The sequence below is a fragment of the Hippopotamus amphibius genome, chromosome 11 (assembly GCF_030028045.1).
Source record: "Hippopotamus amphibius kiboko isolate mHipAmp2 chromosome 11, mHipAmp2.hap2, whole genome shotgun sequence".
In the NCBI taxonomy this organism is placed as follows: domain Eukaryota; kingdom Metazoa; phylum Chordata; class Mammalia; order Artiodactyla; family Hippopotamidae; genus Hippopotamus; species Hippopotamus amphibius.
Genome location: NC_080196.1, coordinates 71,279,918 through 71,299,789, shown reverse-complemented (window position 1 = coordinate 71,299,789; position 19,872 = coordinate 71,279,918). Strand labels below are relative to the sequence as shown.

General features: G+C 41.7%; 1 protein-coding gene across 1 annotated transcript; it reads right to left on the bottom strand.

Annotated features, from left to right (window-relative positions):
- Window positions 1–3,098: 3,098 nt before the first annotated feature.
- Window positions 3,099–13,362, bottom strand: AQP4 (aquaporin 4). The gene is made up of 5 exons (XM_057699747.1): window positions 13,269–13,362; window positions 9,785–10,199; window positions 8,717–8,881; window positions 8,366–8,446; window positions 3,099–3,883 (listed from the first exon to the last, which is right to left on the bottom strand). The coding sequence occupies exons 1-5, from the start codon at window positions 13,298–13,300 to the stop codon at window positions 3,605–3,607; spliced, it is 972 nt and encodes a 323-aa protein (XP_057555730.1). The 5' UTR covers window positions 13,301–13,362; the 3' UTR covers window positions 3,099–3,604.
- Between the last annotated feature and the right edge of the window lie 6,510 nt (window positions 13,363–19,872).

Below are 19,872 nucleotides of genomic sequence, written 5' to 3'. Positions count from 1 at the left end.
CTGTAAAGTACTACACCACCAACGTAAATGCCCACAATTTGGGGTAAGGAGAGTGAGTTTTGTTACATTATACCTTCCAGGTAGTAAATACATCTTTCTAATAATTTTGATGCCATAAACATATTAAGAAAGACCGAATTACTTTCAGGTATAAAATATTCTGTTCGCATATTCTGTAGTGCTTATGATGAGAATTTATATTGGCTTTCTCTTGTCTGATAAGTTTGTCTGTTGGGCTCGCACTGTCATCCTCAGCTGTCACAAAGGCAATTTCTCTGTCAAAAGTTCACAGCATGTGGGAACAGTGTCAATAGGCTACAACAAAATCGCTGGGATTGATTCTAGCATGTGAATTTGCTATCCTATTTTGGAATTTTCTGGTTCATTATGGAGTTTAAACCAGTAAGCGAGTTGCCTGGTTTCATGACCTAAGAAGAATATTCTGTGCTATTTGGAATCAGACTTCTCATAATTACATAGCTTAATTCCATCATACATGTTAGTGACATATTTCTAATCTTCTTGTAAAATCTTCAAGACTGAGCCACAGTTTAAGCCAGTACCTACCTACCAATGGCATTAGGAAAAGGGTCAGATGATAGGAAGCATAAGAATTTATGAAAACATCAAATGGCAGAAACAAAGTGTACAAATCTTATACTTAAGCAACTATTTAGATACCAGAAAATACTTCCTTTCACTGTAAAAGTTGAGGACTCTTTGAAGCAAATATCATCTTCTATCATGAAACCATACATTCAAATTCTGGGCCCCCAATTTTAAAGAAAGCCCCCAAAACTTAAAAAATGACTTTTACCCTTTGTACTCTTTTGACAAACTATATACACTTTCCTTGTAGGGACCACCTTACAATTTGGGGGGGCGCTTGCTGTGCTTTTCCTTAGGGAAGAGATGGCTGGCATCGTTTCCTGACTGGGTATAATTCATTTATGTCCTTTCAGTGCTTTCCCTCTGATCTCTTTTCTGTATGTCTGTCAGCAGCACTCTCCTGGGGACAGCACGATGCACTTCATTAACAAGAAGGGATTAAAGGAAAAAGCCCCGGTCTCCTAATACACTTGGATAATTTGGCGCCATCCACAAGGCAAAAGACCCCTGCTGCATAGATGTCATTAGAAAGGTACAATTTCATTACTTTTTACTGGTAGAGCCTTGAGTGAAATACAAAATATGTTGGCTCATATGTGGGGAGAGAAAAGTGCAAAAGCTTTCATTCTCTGCATGCCCCTAAAATAGTAGGATGCAAAAGCGTATTTTATGGTTTTTACATTTATATGGCCTTTCCCTAGTAGTCCTTGAACTCATGCTTCTATTAAATATTGAGCAAAATAAAGATTAAAAGAAAATGATTTATATTCTTAAATCATAAGTGAAATTTATATATATATTTTTCTGATCTAACACACTTATTTTGAATACCTACTATGTGTCAGGTACTCTGCTTGTTGCTGGAAAACAAATGACAAAAACACCATTCATGAAGGTTTTTTTCTCACCACTAACTTATTGAATGCTCTAACTGGAAGTGAGTATAAAAGTGAAAGTATTAGAAGTAAGCCATATGGATGAATAAAAATGACCATAAGCTAATAAATTATCAGCATATTTGGAAAATGTTCCATTTTTTTCCTTGCTAACCTATTTTTGAACTGACATGTTTGCCGATGGTTGATAAAATTTTCATTATCTTTTGAGCTGAACCACTCTGAGTTTTAAGCCTTGTGCAAACATTTGAAAAGATGGGCATAAACCATTTTTAGAAATGCACCCTAATTCCTATAGATGCTACCCCAAACAGGAAGCAATGCACCTCAGTGGTGGAGGGTGTTGCTGGCCACCAAAGAAGCCTGGGATTTAGGCACCTGCCAAAAAGATGCCAGTTGGATTTCCAGGGACTCCACTGGTGTGATGTCTCTCTGGGAACCTCACACGTTACTTTCCTAGCACCGAAGAGAATCAGATTTAATAGTGGTCCATTATCTCACTGCTACAGACACACCACTGCCATTAACACTAAAAAGTGGCACACAGTCGGAACTGTGCGTAGGAGAAGAAAGCCCTTGATTATCAGCTATTTACAAGCCACTCTTTGCAGTGATAGGCTTTTGCTCTACTATTAGCTTTTGTTCAGTGAAATTGACTTTTGCAGCTCTTTGTCTAAGATAAAGGCTAGACTAGGCAGTTAAGATGATAGAAACTGGGGTTTCCAGAGACCATTTTACCAACATAAGGCAAAGCAGTGCGGGGAAAAAAACAAGTTATTTTGACAAATAAACGAGTCAGTAATGAAAATGTTTAATAAAAAGTACACTATCTCTACAAATGAAAGACTGGTCATCTAGTTAGCTTTGAATACAGAGTGTTTTGATCCCCCTTGCCCTTCTGTTTTGCGGTCATGCTGTTCCTTGTCTCTCATGCATTTTAATTCATTAAAATATCATTGACACACACAATGAAGATTATCTACAAATGTCACGAGAAGTGGGAGAGTAGCAGGGATTGGGACTGGCAGGACCAGTTTACACCTTCTAGAATGAGCAGAGCTTAATAATTAATGAAAAGTCAGGACTCAACTAGTTATGCTCTTGTTATCAAAAATATGTCTCAGCTAATGTTCAAATATCGTTAACCAAAAATTACAAACAAACAAAACCCCCAGTTTTGCCAATAAATTAAAAAAATAAACAAAATGGTTAAGTGGTTAAAAGCTTAGATTGTTAACCTCATACGGTGTATTAGAGGATGTGCACTGAAAGCAGATCAACTATTTGAAACCAGCATACAGATTTCCCTTTTCCTTATGATTTTTGTATGACAGTAAATTTCCACCCACCCCCATGAGATCTTACAAGTCTGTTTGTCCTGAATCTCAATAGGTGCCTTATGATGTGGATGTTTTATTAGGTGGAACACATACAGGATTTCTGAACATTCTTCGAATTTCTGGACTTTCTTTCCATATTACCTCGGGCAGTGAGGAGGAGGAAGGAATATTATGAATTGGAGTTTGGGTTGAAAGTTGGATATTTGAAATGTAAATGAAAACAATTCATTAGCAATGACTATTGTTAATATTCTTTTGCCGAGGTAGTTAGACATAGGGGAGCTTGTTATGAAAGAGCTTGTTATATTTTCTCTCTTGAACATGCATGACTCTGACATACTCTGTATTTTGCCATAAATTTGATTTAACAGAATAAATACTCAAATGAAGACTGACAATACCAGTTTCATGGTAGAGGAGGAGTAAGCTGATAAGTACGTCTGTAAGTTGTCAGGCAAGCCTTAGAATCTTGATACACATTTTAAATTGATTATTAATGAATAGTAAATAGATAAACTGGATACACATTTGCTTTGGGGATACTTCAAAAAGATTTTTTTTAGATTTGAAATTCACGATAGGTTTCTTCCATTCCTCCTTGGTAAATAATGAAGTATTTACTGTCTAGACTGAGTAATATGACATGAAACAACAAACCTGCACATGTCTAATTTATAACAAATCTGTTTCCTTAATGGGCGGAAGGAAATCTGGGGACAATTCTAAGGGCTCTTGTCTGCTTTCAGTGCTATCTTCTAGTCATACTGAAGACAACACCTCTCCGGATGGGTCTTTCCCCTTCTTCTCCTCACCCCGGTCGATGTCGATCACGTGCACCACTCCAGGTTTTAGAATCAAATCATCAGTCTCTACCTGACTCCTGTTGTCCTCCACCTCCATGTAGCTCCCTTTTGTTTGCTGGGCAGCTTTGCTGAAGGCTTCTTTAAGACGACGTTTGAGTTCAACATCTGGACAGAAGACATACTCATAAAGGCCACCAGCAAGGACAGCTCCTATTATTGGTCCAACCCAATATACCTGGGGGAAAGATGGAATAGTTATAGAGTGTAAGTAGAGTAAAACTATTCCTTTGAACAATGCATGGATATAGAACTTAGCTGGTTCAAATTAAGAGAGCAAATGTATCATGTATAAAAAACAGAATTGGAAGAAAATACATTAAATCTATATCAGAGATAACATGTGAACAGAAAATAAGAAAATACTTCGTCTTCTCTTTTCCTGCTTTCATTAATTACGTTCTTCCCATTTTCTGATAATACCTAGAGTAAAGATAGGTCCTCTTTGATGGTATGACTTCCTCAACTGAAATAGAGTAAAAAATTTTCTGGAGAGTAGTTATTTTCTTAATGTTGCCATCTTACATTGGTTTCCTGCATAATCACAATCAACTGTATCACTTGAGGCTTTAATTATTCACTACAGCATGGTAAATGGAATCTGGGCTTCTCATTGCAGTGGCTTCTCTTGCAGTGGAGCACAGGCTCTAGGCACTCCAGCTTCAGTAGTTGTGGCATGTGGGCTCAGTAGTTGTGGCTCTTGGGCTCTAGAGCACAGGCTTGGTAGCTGTGGCGCATGGGCTTAGCTGCTCCTCGGCGTGTGGGATCTCCCCAAAGCAGGGCTCGAACCCATATCCCCTGCATTGGCAGGTGGATTCTTAACCACTGCGCCACCAGGGAAGTCCCTGGGCGCTGTATCTGACAGACTTCTGCAGAATGTACTGTACATGGAGGTTACCTATCTGGAACAAGTTAAAATCAGGGTGGTGACGTGAATATGGTGTTTAAATAATGGAAAGTAAATCCTTCCTAGCAATAACAGAAAATAGACTTGCAAAAAAAAAAGATTATAAAGAGAGAAAGAGAAATGCTTAAAAGCACAGCCCATCACAAAAATATTTACCTTTTTTGTTTACAAAAGCATGGACGCAATTAATAGTATGGGAGTTGGAAGCATTTAAACTGCAGATGGTGAGAAATAATTAGTGCAAATATTTATGCTATTATCACCATAACCATAGCTGGAAAAAAGAAATGACTTTCAGAAAAGACACACTTAGCAATTTGGTGACTGCTTGAATCTGTTACATAACTTCTGAAGCCCTAATTTCCTCTTCTGCAAAACAGGGATAAAAATAATACATACCTCATAGGTTTTCAGGATTAAATTGAAAGGATACTTGTAAAGTACTTAATAGTTCCAATTTCATTGTAACCTGTTTCATTCCATGTTTCCTAGACAATTTGAAGATGTATGGGACTAGGCTGGCTAGAAGCTACATGCTTTTCTTTCTCAAATTTGGTGACTTGCTTTAAGAGAAAACCTCCAGGTTTGCCCATTAATCTTCTCGCAGAGTGCTTTCATCCTCACGGTTCTTACGCTGATGACTTGGTGGAAGAATCTGTACTACGTTTGTGGGTGATGGTTAGTTGAGGATTAGCCATTCCATAGGATTTTAATTCAATAACTGGAAGTTTCTATCATATTAGTTATGTGTCTAGAATAAACTAAGTTTTGAGTTTGGATAAACTCCAACATTTACTTTAGAGCACATTTAGGCTGTAGAATATTAGATATTCATTCAACAGATAGACTTGAACAACAGAAACCCTGTTTATTGAGCACTCTCTCTGGGCTGGCTATACTCAGTACTTTTCTTGTATTAACTCATTTAATTCTAATGATGACCTTTGAGATAGATATTATTATTATTATTATTATTATCCCATTTTATGGGTAAGAAAATGGACACACAGAGAGGGTGGAAAGCTTACTTAAGATTTCATGCTTAGCAAGTGGTTGAGCTGGGATTTCAGATCTGTCTGATTTCATATTTCTCTTTTGGACCATTATACTGTATTCTACTATGCTACACTTCTCTCATTTGAAAAAAAATCTGATGAATGCTTCTGGCTTAAAACGCTGTCTGGAAATGAAACTCACTTAGCATCTTCATTGCAAAATCTAAAGAAAATTCAAACTTTAAGCTGAAACTGAACACATACACTTTACATGGAAATTGTTGACAAAATGGCTACAAGAACCTTAAGTTCCTTACCTTGAACATGAAAAAAACCATGTTAGAGTTTACCTTCTCTATGCCCTTTCAAAGGAGAAACAAGAGCCCTCCTCTAAGTGTCTTTGCACTTTGTTCCTTTGGTAAGCTCTCATTTGGTGTATTCTATTCCATAAGCTACAAATCCCGCGAGGGAGAAAAAGGACTGCGAAATATTATAATTACGACACTTCCCCCAAAACACTTATGAAGAAGATGTCTAGCCTCATGCTCTCAAAAATAAACAAATCTCAGTTACTAGTTTCTATTCCCAAACTCATAATGCCTTTTAAAGTAATTTTTAAAATTCATAAAGGTAAAGAATCTTTACTGCTAAAAATATAGAAAAAGCCAGAAAAGAAGACGAAAAGTGTTATTACACTACACACAAAATTCATCATTAATATCTGTTATTTCCTGTCTATCAATCTATCTACAGATATACTTTAAATTGGATGTTAATTTCACACAACCATTGCTACAAAATGGACATTTATTTTCTGTAGGATTAAGTTTGCTATAAAATAGCAACAAGGGGAAACCTTGGATTCCATCAACAAGCTAAGGATTTTCTTCTACTTAATTTTAACTAATGTACCACAACTCAAGTAATTAATAAAAACATATTTTCATCCACATTTTAAAGTCCTCATGGATTAAAAATTTTCATTTTTCTAAATTTTAGTTACAGAAATTGTTTGAAAAAGATGACCTAAAAGTTGTACTTTTATCGTAAGATCTGTATACTGCCTGTTACAAATTTGCATTCCTGTTAATGTGGCAAATCTTTAGAGACATACATTGAAATATCAGTGGCAAAGTAACCAGTCTCATGGGTAGTATTGCTGACTAAGTTTTTGCATGGCTGGGTCCAAAAGCTTGCTTTTAATCACTGACTCTCATGCTGTTATTTAATGGGATAGATTACTTGTAAAGACTTGGTACACTTTTCTTAGAAGCGAATGGATATAGCAGTGGGACAATTTCTTCTCATTTGCAACATACATCATGGTTGAGTGCATATGACTGTGTCAATAACCACTGTTTGCATGAGGTTAAAACATAAGCAACACCTATAATGGAAGAGAAACTGAGGATGTATAACTGAAGCACTTTGCTGTACATCTGAAGCTAACACAACATTGTAGATCAACTATACTGCAATAAAAACACAAATTAAAAAACATAAGTGACATATTCTTACATTTATAACTTAAAAATAGATGTAAAAGAGCATTCATAGCATATACATGAAAATATGTTAGCCCCATTTGAAACAAGCCGACATACACCTCCTAGTTTTATTAGTTATGGTAAGTTAATGTGTAAGAGGTCTTCAAAATTATCACATTATTCATTTAAGAGATTTAAATTTCTTTTTGATAAGAGACAACTGAAAGGAAATTGATTATGGTATTTAAAAATGGATACCACTGCTCTCTGGAAGCACTGGCCCCACATTAATAAGTAGGGTAGGCATGAGGCTGAGAAGTGTGTCTTTTCTGAAAGTCACTTCTTTTTTCCAGCTATGGTTATGGTGATAATAGCATAAATATTTGCACTAATTATTTCTCACCATCTGCAGTTTAAATGCTTCCAACTCCCATACTATTAATTGGGTCCATGCTTTTGTAAACAAAAAAGGTAAATATTTTTGTGATGGGCTGTACTTTTAAGCATTTCTCTTTCTCTCTTTATAATCTCTTTTTTTTTTGCAAGTCTATTTTCTGTTATTGCTAGGAAGGATTTACTTTCCATTATTTAAACACCATATTCACGTCACCACCCTGATTTTAACTTGTTCCAGATAGGTAACCTCCATGTACAGTACATTCTGCAGAAGTCTGTCAGATACAGCACCCAGGGACTTCCCTGGTGGCGCAGTGGTTAAGAATCCACCTGCCAATGCAGGGGATATGGGTTCGAGCCCTGCTTCAGGAAGATCCCACACGCCGAGGAGCAACTAAGCCCATGCGCCACAACTACCGAAGCTGGAGCGCCTAGAGCCTGTGCTCCGCAGTAAGAGAAGCCACCCACCGCAATGAGAAGCTCTCGCACTGCAGTGAAGAGTAGCCCCCAGCTCATCACAACTAGAGAAAGGCTGTGCACAGCAACAAAGAAAGACCCAATGCAGCCAAAAAATAATAAATAAATAAATAAACCTTAAAAAAATATGCAATGCCCAGAGCAGTGCTTAAAAAAAAAAAAAAAAAAAGAAGACTATCACTGAAGGCCCAGAACAGATATGAGATGTTTTGTAGCAGATCTGTCCTAGTGTCTCCCTATTCTTTATGAATGAGGTAATAAAGTGTGTGTGTGTTGAGGGAGGTGTGTCAAAGTTGGGAGGAAGAGAAAATTAGTGAGCAAAACAATGGGAAAGAAAGAGCTCTGTGGGTAACTGTCCTCAACTGTAGGAACACAGGAAAAATGAACATGACGGTTACCCAGTGGTTTTCCCAGTTTCCCATGATAACTGCAGGTCCGAAGGATCGGGCGGGGTTCATGCTGGCACCAGTGTAATTGATCTGTAGGGAAAAAGAAGACAACTTCAGACGTTGCTGAAACAGGTAGCCTTCATTGCAAAGTGCTAACATTTGTCAAGTTAGAGAAACTGTCCAGATGTTAGCAGCCGTATCAACGTTCTCATCACAAAGTCAGCAAAAAAACCCACTTAAAATGGACAGAAGTAGCTAGATACTAAAGAACTACAGCTGTGAAACACAACACTTTCAGGCCAGCTCTAGGATGAGGATAAATGGCATGGATCAATTATTTAAATAGATTTAGAAACTTACTGCAAATAAATGTCCAATTGCAACAGAGAATCCAATTGCTAAAGCTACGGAACCAGTGACATCAGTCCGTTTGGAATCACAGCTGGCAAAAATGGTAAACACCAACTGAAATGTGATTATCAACTCCACCAGGAGACCGTGACCAGCACTAAGATTTCCATGAACCTGGAAAGGGAAAAATACTCCATCTGACTTAAGGCAAGGGAACATGTTCTATGATAACATATCATTGTGAAGGCACCTTTTATCCCTGTAAAAACTGATGATTAGTTTGAGTCTTCTACCCCATCCCTAGTTGAGATACTTGTGCCTCCCCCGCCCCCGCCACCCTAACAAAAAGAAGAAATAAATGTCTATTCATTTAGGGCCATCACAGATAATTAATTACGCTTACAGTGACCAAGAGGAAGCTTGTGCTGAATGTTCTTTTCTACAAAAGAAGCAAAATATGCCACTGCTGCACTTAACTTAAAAAAGATTTTCTTGAGAGTCTTGTAATTTTATAAGGCAATGATTAAATCCATTAATTAGGTTTAAATTAATTAATACATATTTCAATTAAAATTTAAACCACGTGTGGTTTTTTGATCAACCCTGGTGCTGACCTAACGAATGATATCCCTAATCAGCTAAGAACAAAAGTAGGATCAAACGCCAATTTATTTTTTTAAGTGTGACCCTTGATATAGATCGTTTTACATCTCATGCACATGACAGGAAACAAAATTGTTCCTTCTGCTAGTGAACCAACAAATAATTGCAATAAAAATGCCTTAAGTTAAATATATAGTCAATATAGTCTCTGGGATGGAGAAAGAGGAAAAAAAAAAACACAATTTTTGTGCTACGCAGACTTAGTGCTATTCAAGTTACTCAACAGCAAATAATGATTTCAAATGATATATTCAGTGCAGCTGGAATCAGTTTTCACCCCTATCAGAAGTCATCACACACTCCCTGGGAATAAACTGGCAATTTTAGGAAGGTCTCTTGGGCCACCAGGGTGTCACTTAGTAGTCTATAAGAGGCCTAGAGTCTGAGTTTGAATACAAGAGCTAAAGATGGTACCGTGGTGACCCCCAAGCCCCCCACCACATTGGGAGGTGTGACCAGGTAGAGAATGCCGGCTCCAATGATGGCGCCCAGGCACTGGGCTGCGATGTAGAAGACAGACTTGGCGATGCTAATCTTCCTTGTGCACACCATGGCCACTGTCACAGCGGGGTTGATGTGGCCGCCACTGATGTGGCCAAAGCACTGGACCATAGTTGCGATGCTGAGTCCAAAGCAGAGAGAGATGAGAACCATGTCGACAGGTAAGGGCTTTTCTGCTCCACCCCAGTTGATGGTGGAGCCCAGGCTGAGCAGGACAAAAATAAGCATAGCCAGAAATTCTGCTGTGACTGCCTTCCAGAAAGCTTGAGTCCAGACCCCTTTGAAGGCCACCATGATATTCTCTCTTCTACACAAAGGTCCACACTTACTGAAAAGAAAAACAAATCAGCATCAGAAGTTACCAATCCAGGGTCTATGCCTTTAGGTCAAGAGGTCCAGGCCTGCAGTCTTGCCCCACTGTAGAGAGGCCACCCTGTGAAAAGTTATTTGCATGTAAAGAAAGAATGCTTCAGGAAAATCTCCTTAATTACTCGATTATCTCCTGAAGAGATAATCGAGTAATTATTGTTATTGTTATTCTAACAATAAATATTGTTATTGTTATTCTAACAATAAATATTGTTATTGTTATTCTATTGAGATTGTTTTTCTAATCTCATTTGAGTTAATATCCAAAGATCATCCAGTTTCACTGGAAAATTAGCTGAATCGTCCCTAGAAAGGAAATTGTCTGACTCCAGTTCCTTAAAGAATTAAGAATAAAGTACATTTACCTTGTAGTTAATTCCCTCAGAGTTTTTACTTTTCAATGGACTTTTTACATGTCATTTTTATTTGGAACCTTACAGCCATAAAAAAGGGAAGTCTTTTCCAGTTTTGTGCTTTATGGTTCAAATGGCATTCTGAAAATGGATTTGCAGAGCTGGCCCTCCCTTCTCTCCCGCAGTGGAGACCCTGGATGAAGGGGAGTTCTGCTGGGAACCCAGGAAGCCTGGTGGGGCTGTCTTTGGAGAACAAGAACGTAAATTCCTTTGACTGGCAGGGGCGGTGGGAACAGGCAGGACCGAGCTGGAACCCGGGGCTGGGCCGCGTACGCTGCTGCGCTCTCCCCGGCCAGCGGGAGGAGTGCGGGAGCCCTCCCGGTCGGGAGGCGGCGCGGGGACGCGGCAACCGCAGGCCCCAGGAGACCCCGAGCCCCTCTCCGAGGGCGGGGAGCGGCCACTCCGGGCCGGGGGAGGGGCGGGGGCTCCGGGCATCGCCAGGTGCACAGACGCAGCGGCCCCGCCCACCTGCCGGGTCCCAGGCGCAGGCACCTCACCCGGGAAAGTGCATCCTGGCCTCCTCGCGCTTTTGCAGGGTTGAGGGACCACCTTTTCTTGGGCCCGACTTTCCACCTCTTGACGTTTACCTCTCAGAGACCGTGGAGGCCGGTGTGTGCCAACAGCACCCCAGGCACCCCGCCCACCAAGTGCAGGGGGACAGCGATTTGGGCAGAGCCATGGGAGGCGGGTGGGCAAGGAGAGTGTGGCCAGAGAGACCGTCGTCCTCAATGCAGGAGACTCCGGAGAGCGATTTTTCTCTAGTGTCTTCCTGAAGGCCTTCTCGAAATTCTGCTGGTGCCTCTTGCTGGGGCAGGGGAGGGGGAGCGTGTGTGCCCGTGGGCTGGGGAGAGGGAGTGAAGATGGGTAGGGGCAGCAAGGTGGACTTTGGGAGGGAAGATCCTTTCTTCCTCTTAATGTCTTGGCATCTCTAGAGCTGAGAAGGGATGGGGTTTGAGGATATTAATGGCAAGAAACGGCTAGGATTCCTTTTGGGGGGCAATTACCCCAGTTACCCCATCACTCAAGACCTTATCCTTCGTCTGTGAGGGCGCAGGAGTGGAGGAGCATGGAGAGCATTTAGCGGAGACTCTCATCTCAAAGCTGGGTACTTTATCAGATCAGAATTATCACAGCTTTCCCTCTGATCTATGGAGCTTGGGCTCTTTCCCTCCCCCATCACTTAAGGTCCCCAGGAGCCTGGGTCTGGTTGGGCGGTGGGGACGTGCTGTCCAACAAGGGCCCGGAGATGCCCCCCTGACCTTTAGGATCTCGGCTCAGCCGCTGGCTCGACACGGGACCTGGGGCCTTGCTTCAGAGTTGGAAAGAGAAACCCATTTTCTGCCCAAGCCTAGGTGGCCCCAGAGGGGGACCAGCCAGCTCTGTCCCCAGTGTCCCCTGCCTGAGTGAACTCCTCTAAGTGAATCATGTAATTAGGAAAAACCCCAGCTGGGAGGACAATGACATCACACTCCCTAGAGGAAAAGAAAATAAAGAGACAAAAACAGCACTTGGAGTAGGGCAGCGAGGGTGCCCTGGGGGAGGAATGACAAGTATCCCAAAGGGGGAGAAATCCACAAATTGAAAAAGGAGCTCTGAGCATGGCTTCTGAACTCTCCAGTGGCCACCGCTGTAGCCAGGATGGCAAAGGACAAGGTGCTATGTCAGGTGCTGGTCCTCCGTGGCCAGATTTAGTGGGAAAAAACGAAGAGGACAAGGCAGGAAGCTAAGGCAGCCCGGTGGGCAGGGAGCAGCAGGTCCCATTTGCAGCACTGAGATCCGGGAGTGGTGGGCCCTGAGGACAGGCTGCCTCCCTGCTGCACCCGCGGCCTCTCCTTCCCTGATCATTCTTTGTGCATCTGCCTCCCTCTCCGGAGACCTAATCTCAGAAGCTCAGTTGCTCTTTCAGCTCCAAGCTTTCATCAGCCAGAGAAATAAAGGCACACCCCCCCCAACCCCCAAACAGATAGACTCCTTAAGCATGCCTTTAGCTTCCTTTGAAAACCCACAAAATCGGACCTCTTTCCAGGGCAGAGTGACCAACCTCAGTCGGCTGTGAACCCGAGAGTCCCCTGGCAGCACACACATACCTCTGGCTTGACAAGAGCTCACCCCAGCTCGCTCACAGCCCCTCGTAATTATCTACCGTCTGTGTTCCCTTCTCTGTTCACACTCCCTGGAAGTGCATCACCACCATTTGTTTTGCCTCTTTTGCCCCAGAACAAAGGGGGCTTGTTGATGTGACCGGGTTGTACTGAGCCGGACACATTACTTTCTAGCTGAACACCCAGCCTGATCCACTTCTGGACAGCTGAACCCCTGGGTGAGTAACTTTTCTGATGAAAAATATTAGATAGATTTACCTCCACAGGGTCATTTTCTTGTGCTTTCACAGGTCTCCAATATAGGGAGGATTTTGCTCCCAAGCATCCCTTTTCTCCTGCCCTCTCTCTGCCTCTCTTATGAATATGCCCAGTATCCAGCCCTGAAAGAACCACCCACCTGCCCTAGAGTTTCCTTCTAGTTTCTGCCTGAGAAGGCACATGTAATTGTAATAAAAGAGTCCGAGTTTCATCTTTCGTCCGAGCATTGTTCCCTTAAGGCAAAGAAGGACTTACCCCCACCGGCTCGCTGCGGGTCTGTCACTCATGCCTCCCCTGGCCAGAGTGCAGCGCTCATTGCCTGGCCCGCGGCTCCCAGTGCGCTGGGAGTCAGATTACGGCCACTTGTCTGATTGGGTTTTTGGAGTCTTAGGGGTGGAAAGATTCTGCACCATGTGGCAATCGCTAAGTTATATTTGAACTTGAAATGACTTTCTGTACCTGATCACTATAGACACAGGGCATTTCAGGAACACAAAACGCTGGCTCACATTGATGTTTCTTTAGCTGGTAATCCTTGAAAATGAGGATTTCCCCAAATCTTTATTTGAGTTCCTCCCACCACAGAGAATTTGTCCTTTTCGGTGGTGGTGGTGGTGGTTACGTGTGTAGTTGAAACTGGGCTACTATTAGAGCGTGGATTTGCATTATCCAGCAGTTGAGATGAACTGAGATTTAGGCTGCGATGCATTTGTTTTTGAGTGGCCAAATATCCAGTGGGTTCTAGGTGAAGTTTTTGTCCTGAGAAGCAGCTTTTTAAGCACAGCAGGTGCCTGCAGGTCCCTTGTTGCCTGTGCAGCACTAATTTGGATACTAGGAAATGGGACTGCCTCAGAGTTGCACCTGACTGTTAACAACAGTTGTTGGGTGAGAAGTAGCACATTTTTCAACATACAGAGGTCGGGTGGGCACACAATTATTTGGGACTCCAGGTAAATTTCATATCTAGAAACGTGGGGACAGGACTGACTACAGCATTTGTGGGGTGCAGTGTAAAATAAATGCAGGATGCCTTGCTGAAAAATTGTTAAGAATTTCAAGTTTGCAACAGTAGGACATGAAACAAAGTGTGGGGCTGTTCTAAGTGCACAGGTTGTGTGCCTATAAGGCATCCCCGACGAAGGAGTCTGGTGAGTGCTGGAAGGTCTGAGAATGGTGCCTGTGTCACAATCTCATCAAATTTTTCCTTTCTTTGAATGGACCTCAGGTACCTAGAATTGGAATAATCATAATTCTTGGTCTATGACCCTCTGTCCTCACTAGTCCATATATGGCCCTCTTTTATTTTATAATTATATTATTTTAATTAATTACTTTTTAATAGTATAATGAACATCCGTGAGCCCACCGCTCAATCCAACACCCAGACCTGTAATAATAACTCACCTACCTATGGGACCCTCCCTATCCCTGCCCTGCCTCCGCGCCTATCATCTCATTTCACACAGGAGTTTTTTTCAGAATGAAGTGTGGCAAGAAAGAAATACAGCAGAAAGAAGAGGGGAAACGGTTACGTTTTCACATCACAGTTATGAATGTTTTGTTTTCTAGTCTCCTTTAGGTACTTGAGAACTGGGAATGGCTAAAAAGCTCTCACGAGAAAGAGGAATTACAGTTTTGAGTGTGAGTTGCAGAGGCGCTCTTTACTTCTGTTTCAAGCATTCTCAGATAACAAAGATTGAATTTACGTGGCTGCACACTGACGGCTGTCCATCAGGGCTTTCAGCCTTTTAAAAACATGCCCCCCCCGAAAGTCAGAACAAACTCTGATGAGAGGGGAAGGGGGGCATTTATGGCAATCCACAAAGAACACTTAAAATATTTCATGTTGATTCCTAAGGCTGTTTACCACTCAGATTTTAGAGTGAGATGTTTTTTAAGGTGCAAAAGAATTTTTTTTTAATTTGAAAACTTTGACTTTGACTGCGAGTCAGAAGTGTTTGTGAGGGCTTTGAACCCAAGGAACAATGCTGCAAGGCTTCGGTTCTTCCTCAGGAAGGAGGCCTGTGGTCCTATCCACAGGAACCCACCAACAGTGGCACTGCCTAGGGCTGTGGTCACTGGGGGGACATTTTTCAGGGCCACTCTTTGTAAATTGCACTCAGCTCATCAGCATTCACTCCATGGCCGTGGCAGTTCCCGTCACCATTTTACAAAGTGCCAGCAGAACTTGGTTACCACAGTTTCTCAGACCCTTTCCCTTTCTTCTGGCTGGCTGATCACTGCCCTGGTAGAATGTGTTGACAGTCCAGTTCCTAAGGGATGGCTGTTCCCATTGAGGGAAAGGCCCCCCTAATTGGCACCAACTCACACTTATTAGTACTCTCAGCAGAGAGGCTTAAAATTGACCAGGGATTAACCCTTCACCTACTGGAGGTAGTTTTACTTATTAGGTATTCCTTATTTTCCTTTCTATATTTGAGATGGTATTACTGGTCTTCCTGTGACACATTCAGTCCTGTGCAATAACTGCCTACTGCCCTGGCTTTTCTTTAAACGAGGGACAGAGACACCCAATAGGATTGTCTGTGACAGTGCATGTAGGATACAAGAACAGAAGGCATCAGCTATAATGCACTTGTGATGGTGGAAAAAGTACCAGGTGGGGAGCCCTGGCGAATACAAGTGATAGCTTCTCAGTTAACCTGTTTTTGAAGTGGCCTAGGCCTAGAGCCAAATGAGATTCGGAAGCTAGATTTTTTTTCCCATTGGTAAACTTACAAGGGCCTAAATTCATTTAAAGATGGAATAACAATCTATTGATGAAATCTTCTTGACTTTCTTACTATGTCATGCTCTGATCTTTAGGAAAAGGATGGCAACATGGCACATTGATTTAAAAATCGGTCTTATATGTCAGACAAGCTTGTGAGGTTTTAGTGGAATAGCTTTGTGAGGTTGTAGGTCAGTAACATATGAGAAAAATGAAAGAAGGGTAAATGCAAATTACAAGAGTACTCGGCAAAACCCAGCTGATTGATGCGCTTTGCTCCTGAATTTTTAATCTCCTCTTTCCTACTGTTATCCTTGGATGCTGATGTATAGCTTTGGGATTTGTGGACCCCTTTTCCCACCCTGGCCCTCAGAACTTGCAACATTCCTTCATGTGTTCAGAGATTGAAGACACAAATGCACGAAAATTGCCAGCAATGCCTCAGGACCAGACGGGAAGTGTCTCTAGGCTGTCAGGCACAGACTCAGTTGCAACTCAAAAATCTTGTCTTGCTTTTCGTGAATCTCCCCAGAGCACTCATGTATCAGTATGTTCATTAAAAACAAACAAATAAACAAAACAACAGCAGCAGCAGCAGTGGCAACCACAAGCACCACAACAAAGGGCTCCAGTGGAGATTTGTTCCCTTTTCAGAGTGGTGTTAGCTTATTGTTACAGTAGTTCAGAGTGGTCGCTGGAAATACGGTTCACCACCAAAAGAGAAGAATAAAACTAACAATCAAAAACCAGCAAGGAACCAAAAAAAAGTTTTTGACTTCGCGTCCCTTCCTCAGTGAGGTGAATCTGACAAAACCTAGGTCTTGGCAACAGACGTGGACCCTTTCACTCTATCGTTGCCCCTGGCCCCTTGCCCCATGGGTCCAACTTTTCCCGTTTGGTTATAGCAGGCCCAGTTTCCTTAATTCAGGTCCAGGCGGACTCTGCTTTGGCTGGCCAGTTGTACTCTGCTGACATTTAAGGCAGGAATTCCCTGGGAAAATAGTCAAGAGATTCTTTTGGTGCTGCTGGCAGAGTTCCAAAAGGTTTAGGGTTCCCCTCTCTAGGCGAATGGGTGAGAGAAAGGGAGGGAGGGAAAGAGAGACAGAAGGACTGTATTGAGTGACTGTATTTCATCCGAAGCTTGCACAAAAAAGCAGAAATGTGGTTGGATGACTGGATACTTTTCTTACCCCTTATCTCTTACCCAGTTACTATGACAGTTCAGAGTTTGGTTGGGCATTTTAAAGGTTGCTCAGACATCCACAGTGGAAAATCAGTTTTCTGGGAAGCAAAGGACTTTGGGATCTAACTAGTTGGACCAAAATGTTTGGAATGAATGGTCAATAATCTAAGTGTAGTCTGTAGTAGTAACTGTTCCAAAATTTAAATTAAATTTGAATGGATTAAAAGCCAAATCAACATTTTGGCAATTATTATCACTTATACAGAAAGGCTCAGAGTCCTTATGCTTTTAATGGACTAAGAAAGATAATCCCAGTTTCAAGGAAAGAGAAAAATGCTTAAAATTCTGGGTGTATGGGGCTATGACAGGAGGAAAATAAAAAACTAGGCAGTGAAAAGAAATGCTTTTAGAATAATGCTAGGACCAGGACACTTTCTAAGAAATGTGTTAGACTCTCAACAGTCTAGTTATTTAAGAATTTTCTCAGATGACCCTTCCAATAATTCAGACAAAGCTTTCCCTTGCTTCTTTCCTAAATGATCATTCATCCTTCTCTTTAACCGCTATGCTTCCTTTTCTCACACAGTCAGAAGCAATCTACACATGAAGAAATTCACGGGGCCTCTTAGAGGTGTCAAGTCTCATTGATGATTTGACGATTCCCGAATATGGCTATCCCTTGGTCTGTATGTCAGTTTCAGGGGACCATGCCTTGGCCACATCTTGTCAGCTCCTCTAGGGAGCCAACCAAGGTGATCCTTCCATTTTCCATCCCTTTCCCTTTTCTCTTTGCCACATGACTCTCTGATTCTTCTTTGCACATTCCTCAACATTTGTCCCCTCCAAGAAACCTGCCTTTTGTAAACTAGCCAGGCTCTAGTCACTTGAAATACCCATAGTAACCTGTGAAGCTATATGATACTCTACAGATATTCCTAGGTAATGTGTTGGTATCCTTCACTGGTGTTTTGATGCTGGTTTACTCTCTCTTTCGGGATATGAACTGAAGTTGTGGGCTATGTTTGTCCTATTAGATTTCTTACAGTGTTGATAATATTGATACTGATGCTGATGCTGATGAAGGGACAGTAACGACTTTGGTGATGATACCCGTGTGCGGTGGAAGGAGAAGGAGTAAGAGTTGGCAGTCTTAACTCTGCTGCATAATGCTGATTGGCTGTAGGCCGCTTGGTTTTTCTGAACCCTGGTTCTTCATCTGTGAAAAGAAACAAAGCATTTTCTCTGTCCTCTCTTATTGCAAAGTTGTGCTAAGTCCAGATGCCCTCCTGACCCCGTTCTGGTTTTGGACCACCTCTTGTGTGCTTGCATGGGAATTCCATTGGGGAATTCCCCAAATGCCATCATAGAATTGTCCCCAGCATAGTGGAATCATCTGTTTACTTGTGTAACTCCATCACTAGTCTGTAATTGAAATGAGAGCAGAGAACACTCTCAATAATTGTAGTAATTAATTAGACAGTAATTAATTGCTGTATCCCCAGCACCTAGTATAGATCCAAGACACATTTTAAAAACTGAAAAACATTATGGAGTAAATAAGTGGCTGAGGCTCAAACAGGGTGATACTACCAGAAGTGCTTTGCCAACAGAATTGATAAATGTAAATAATGATGATATTGATGTTTATGATAAAAAGGGCATTCAATTATAAGTCAAGAAATTTATCTACGCCAAACCTTGAAAAAGTCATTTTTCTTGATCTAATTTCCCCATTTACAGAATGAAATGGTAAATCTTTTCTAGCTCAAGTAAAAACTTAGAAACAATATGTTGCTAATGTACATACAGTGTTCTGAAATAAAGAGCTAAGTAATTGCACAAAGCATTAACATTAATGATAAACTTTTATAGACTTAATATGGACATAGATAATTCTAAGACCACATTTCGGAGTTTAAGTCAGAAGTAATATTTTTTTAAAAAACTTCCTTCTTATGGATTAATCCAAAATGTCTCAGCAAATTTTATCTAAAAAATAAGAAACAGCCTTTATGTCATCTCCTCATTGGCTCAGTAACTCTTTGGGGATGATAATAAATGACATTTCTGGCTCTCACATTTCCACTCAGGCCACTGAGTACTGCAGGAAAAAATAATACCATCGAGGACTGATAGTTTTACAAATTCATCATTTCCAAAGTAAACTCACTCCTCAGTGTCACCCAGCAATCCTACTGGTCCAGAGTCATCTGTCTCTCATTCTTCAGTCAGGAAAGAGATGAAAGTTGTTTGCAACCAGGGACTTTAGTTGAAACAGAAAATGACTCTGACTTTCCCAAGCGAAGTAGACTTTATCGAAAGGATGTTGCAGCTTAAAGAAGTGAAGGGAGGCTAGAGAAGCAGCTGGCAAGTGGCAACACCCCAGGCAGTGTCAGAAGCTGGAGCAGGACCTGCACCTCGGCTTCTGGGTTGGATGCCTTCACGTGTTCTTCTCCTCTTGCATCCCTGCCTCAAGAGGTAAAGTCCCAGGAGCGAGCATTGGGTATCGCGTCAGGGAGAGAGAGAGCTTCTACAGAGAGAAGAGTCACCAGGAATTATCCTGCCACCAAGGCCACACTCAGTGAGTGAGAGGTAATTATGACAGCAGCAAACACTTATAGGAACTCATTTGAGCCCCACTTTCTACCATCCCTGACACCCTGTCTTCCTTCTGGTCATAGGGGACTGCATTAGTTTGCTAGAGCTGCCATGACAAAATACCACAGACTGGGTGGCTTAAACGACAGAGATTTATTTTCTCACGGGCTAGAAGCCCCTGCCTAGGTAACTCAGACTTTGTTCTTTAAAATTCAAGCGTCACTTTCTCTGTAAAACCTTCCCTGTTCCTCTAGTTTTGTTTAGAGGCCGTTTCTCTTTTCTTTCACAGCACCTTCTGAAATGGCTTTGAACTTCTCCAATTTCCAAATGTGTGAATACCAAGTTCC

What these genes read in the sequence shown, in the direction of transcription:
- AQP4 (XM_057699747.1), bottom strand. Translation starts at nt 13,300, where the DNA reads ATGAGTGACAGACCCGCAGCGAGCCGGTGGGG. An exon ending in CCCGCAGCGAGCCGGTGGGG is followed by an intron (nt 10,200 to 13,268) that starts GTAAGTCCTTCT and finishes TTTTCTTTTCAG; the next exon opens with TAAGTGTGGACCTTTGTGTA. An exon ending in GGGGCTTGGGGGTCACCACG is followed by an intron (nt 8,882 to 9,784) that starts GTACCATCTTTA and finishes TTCCCTTTCCAG; the next exon opens with GTTCATGGAAATCTTAGTGC.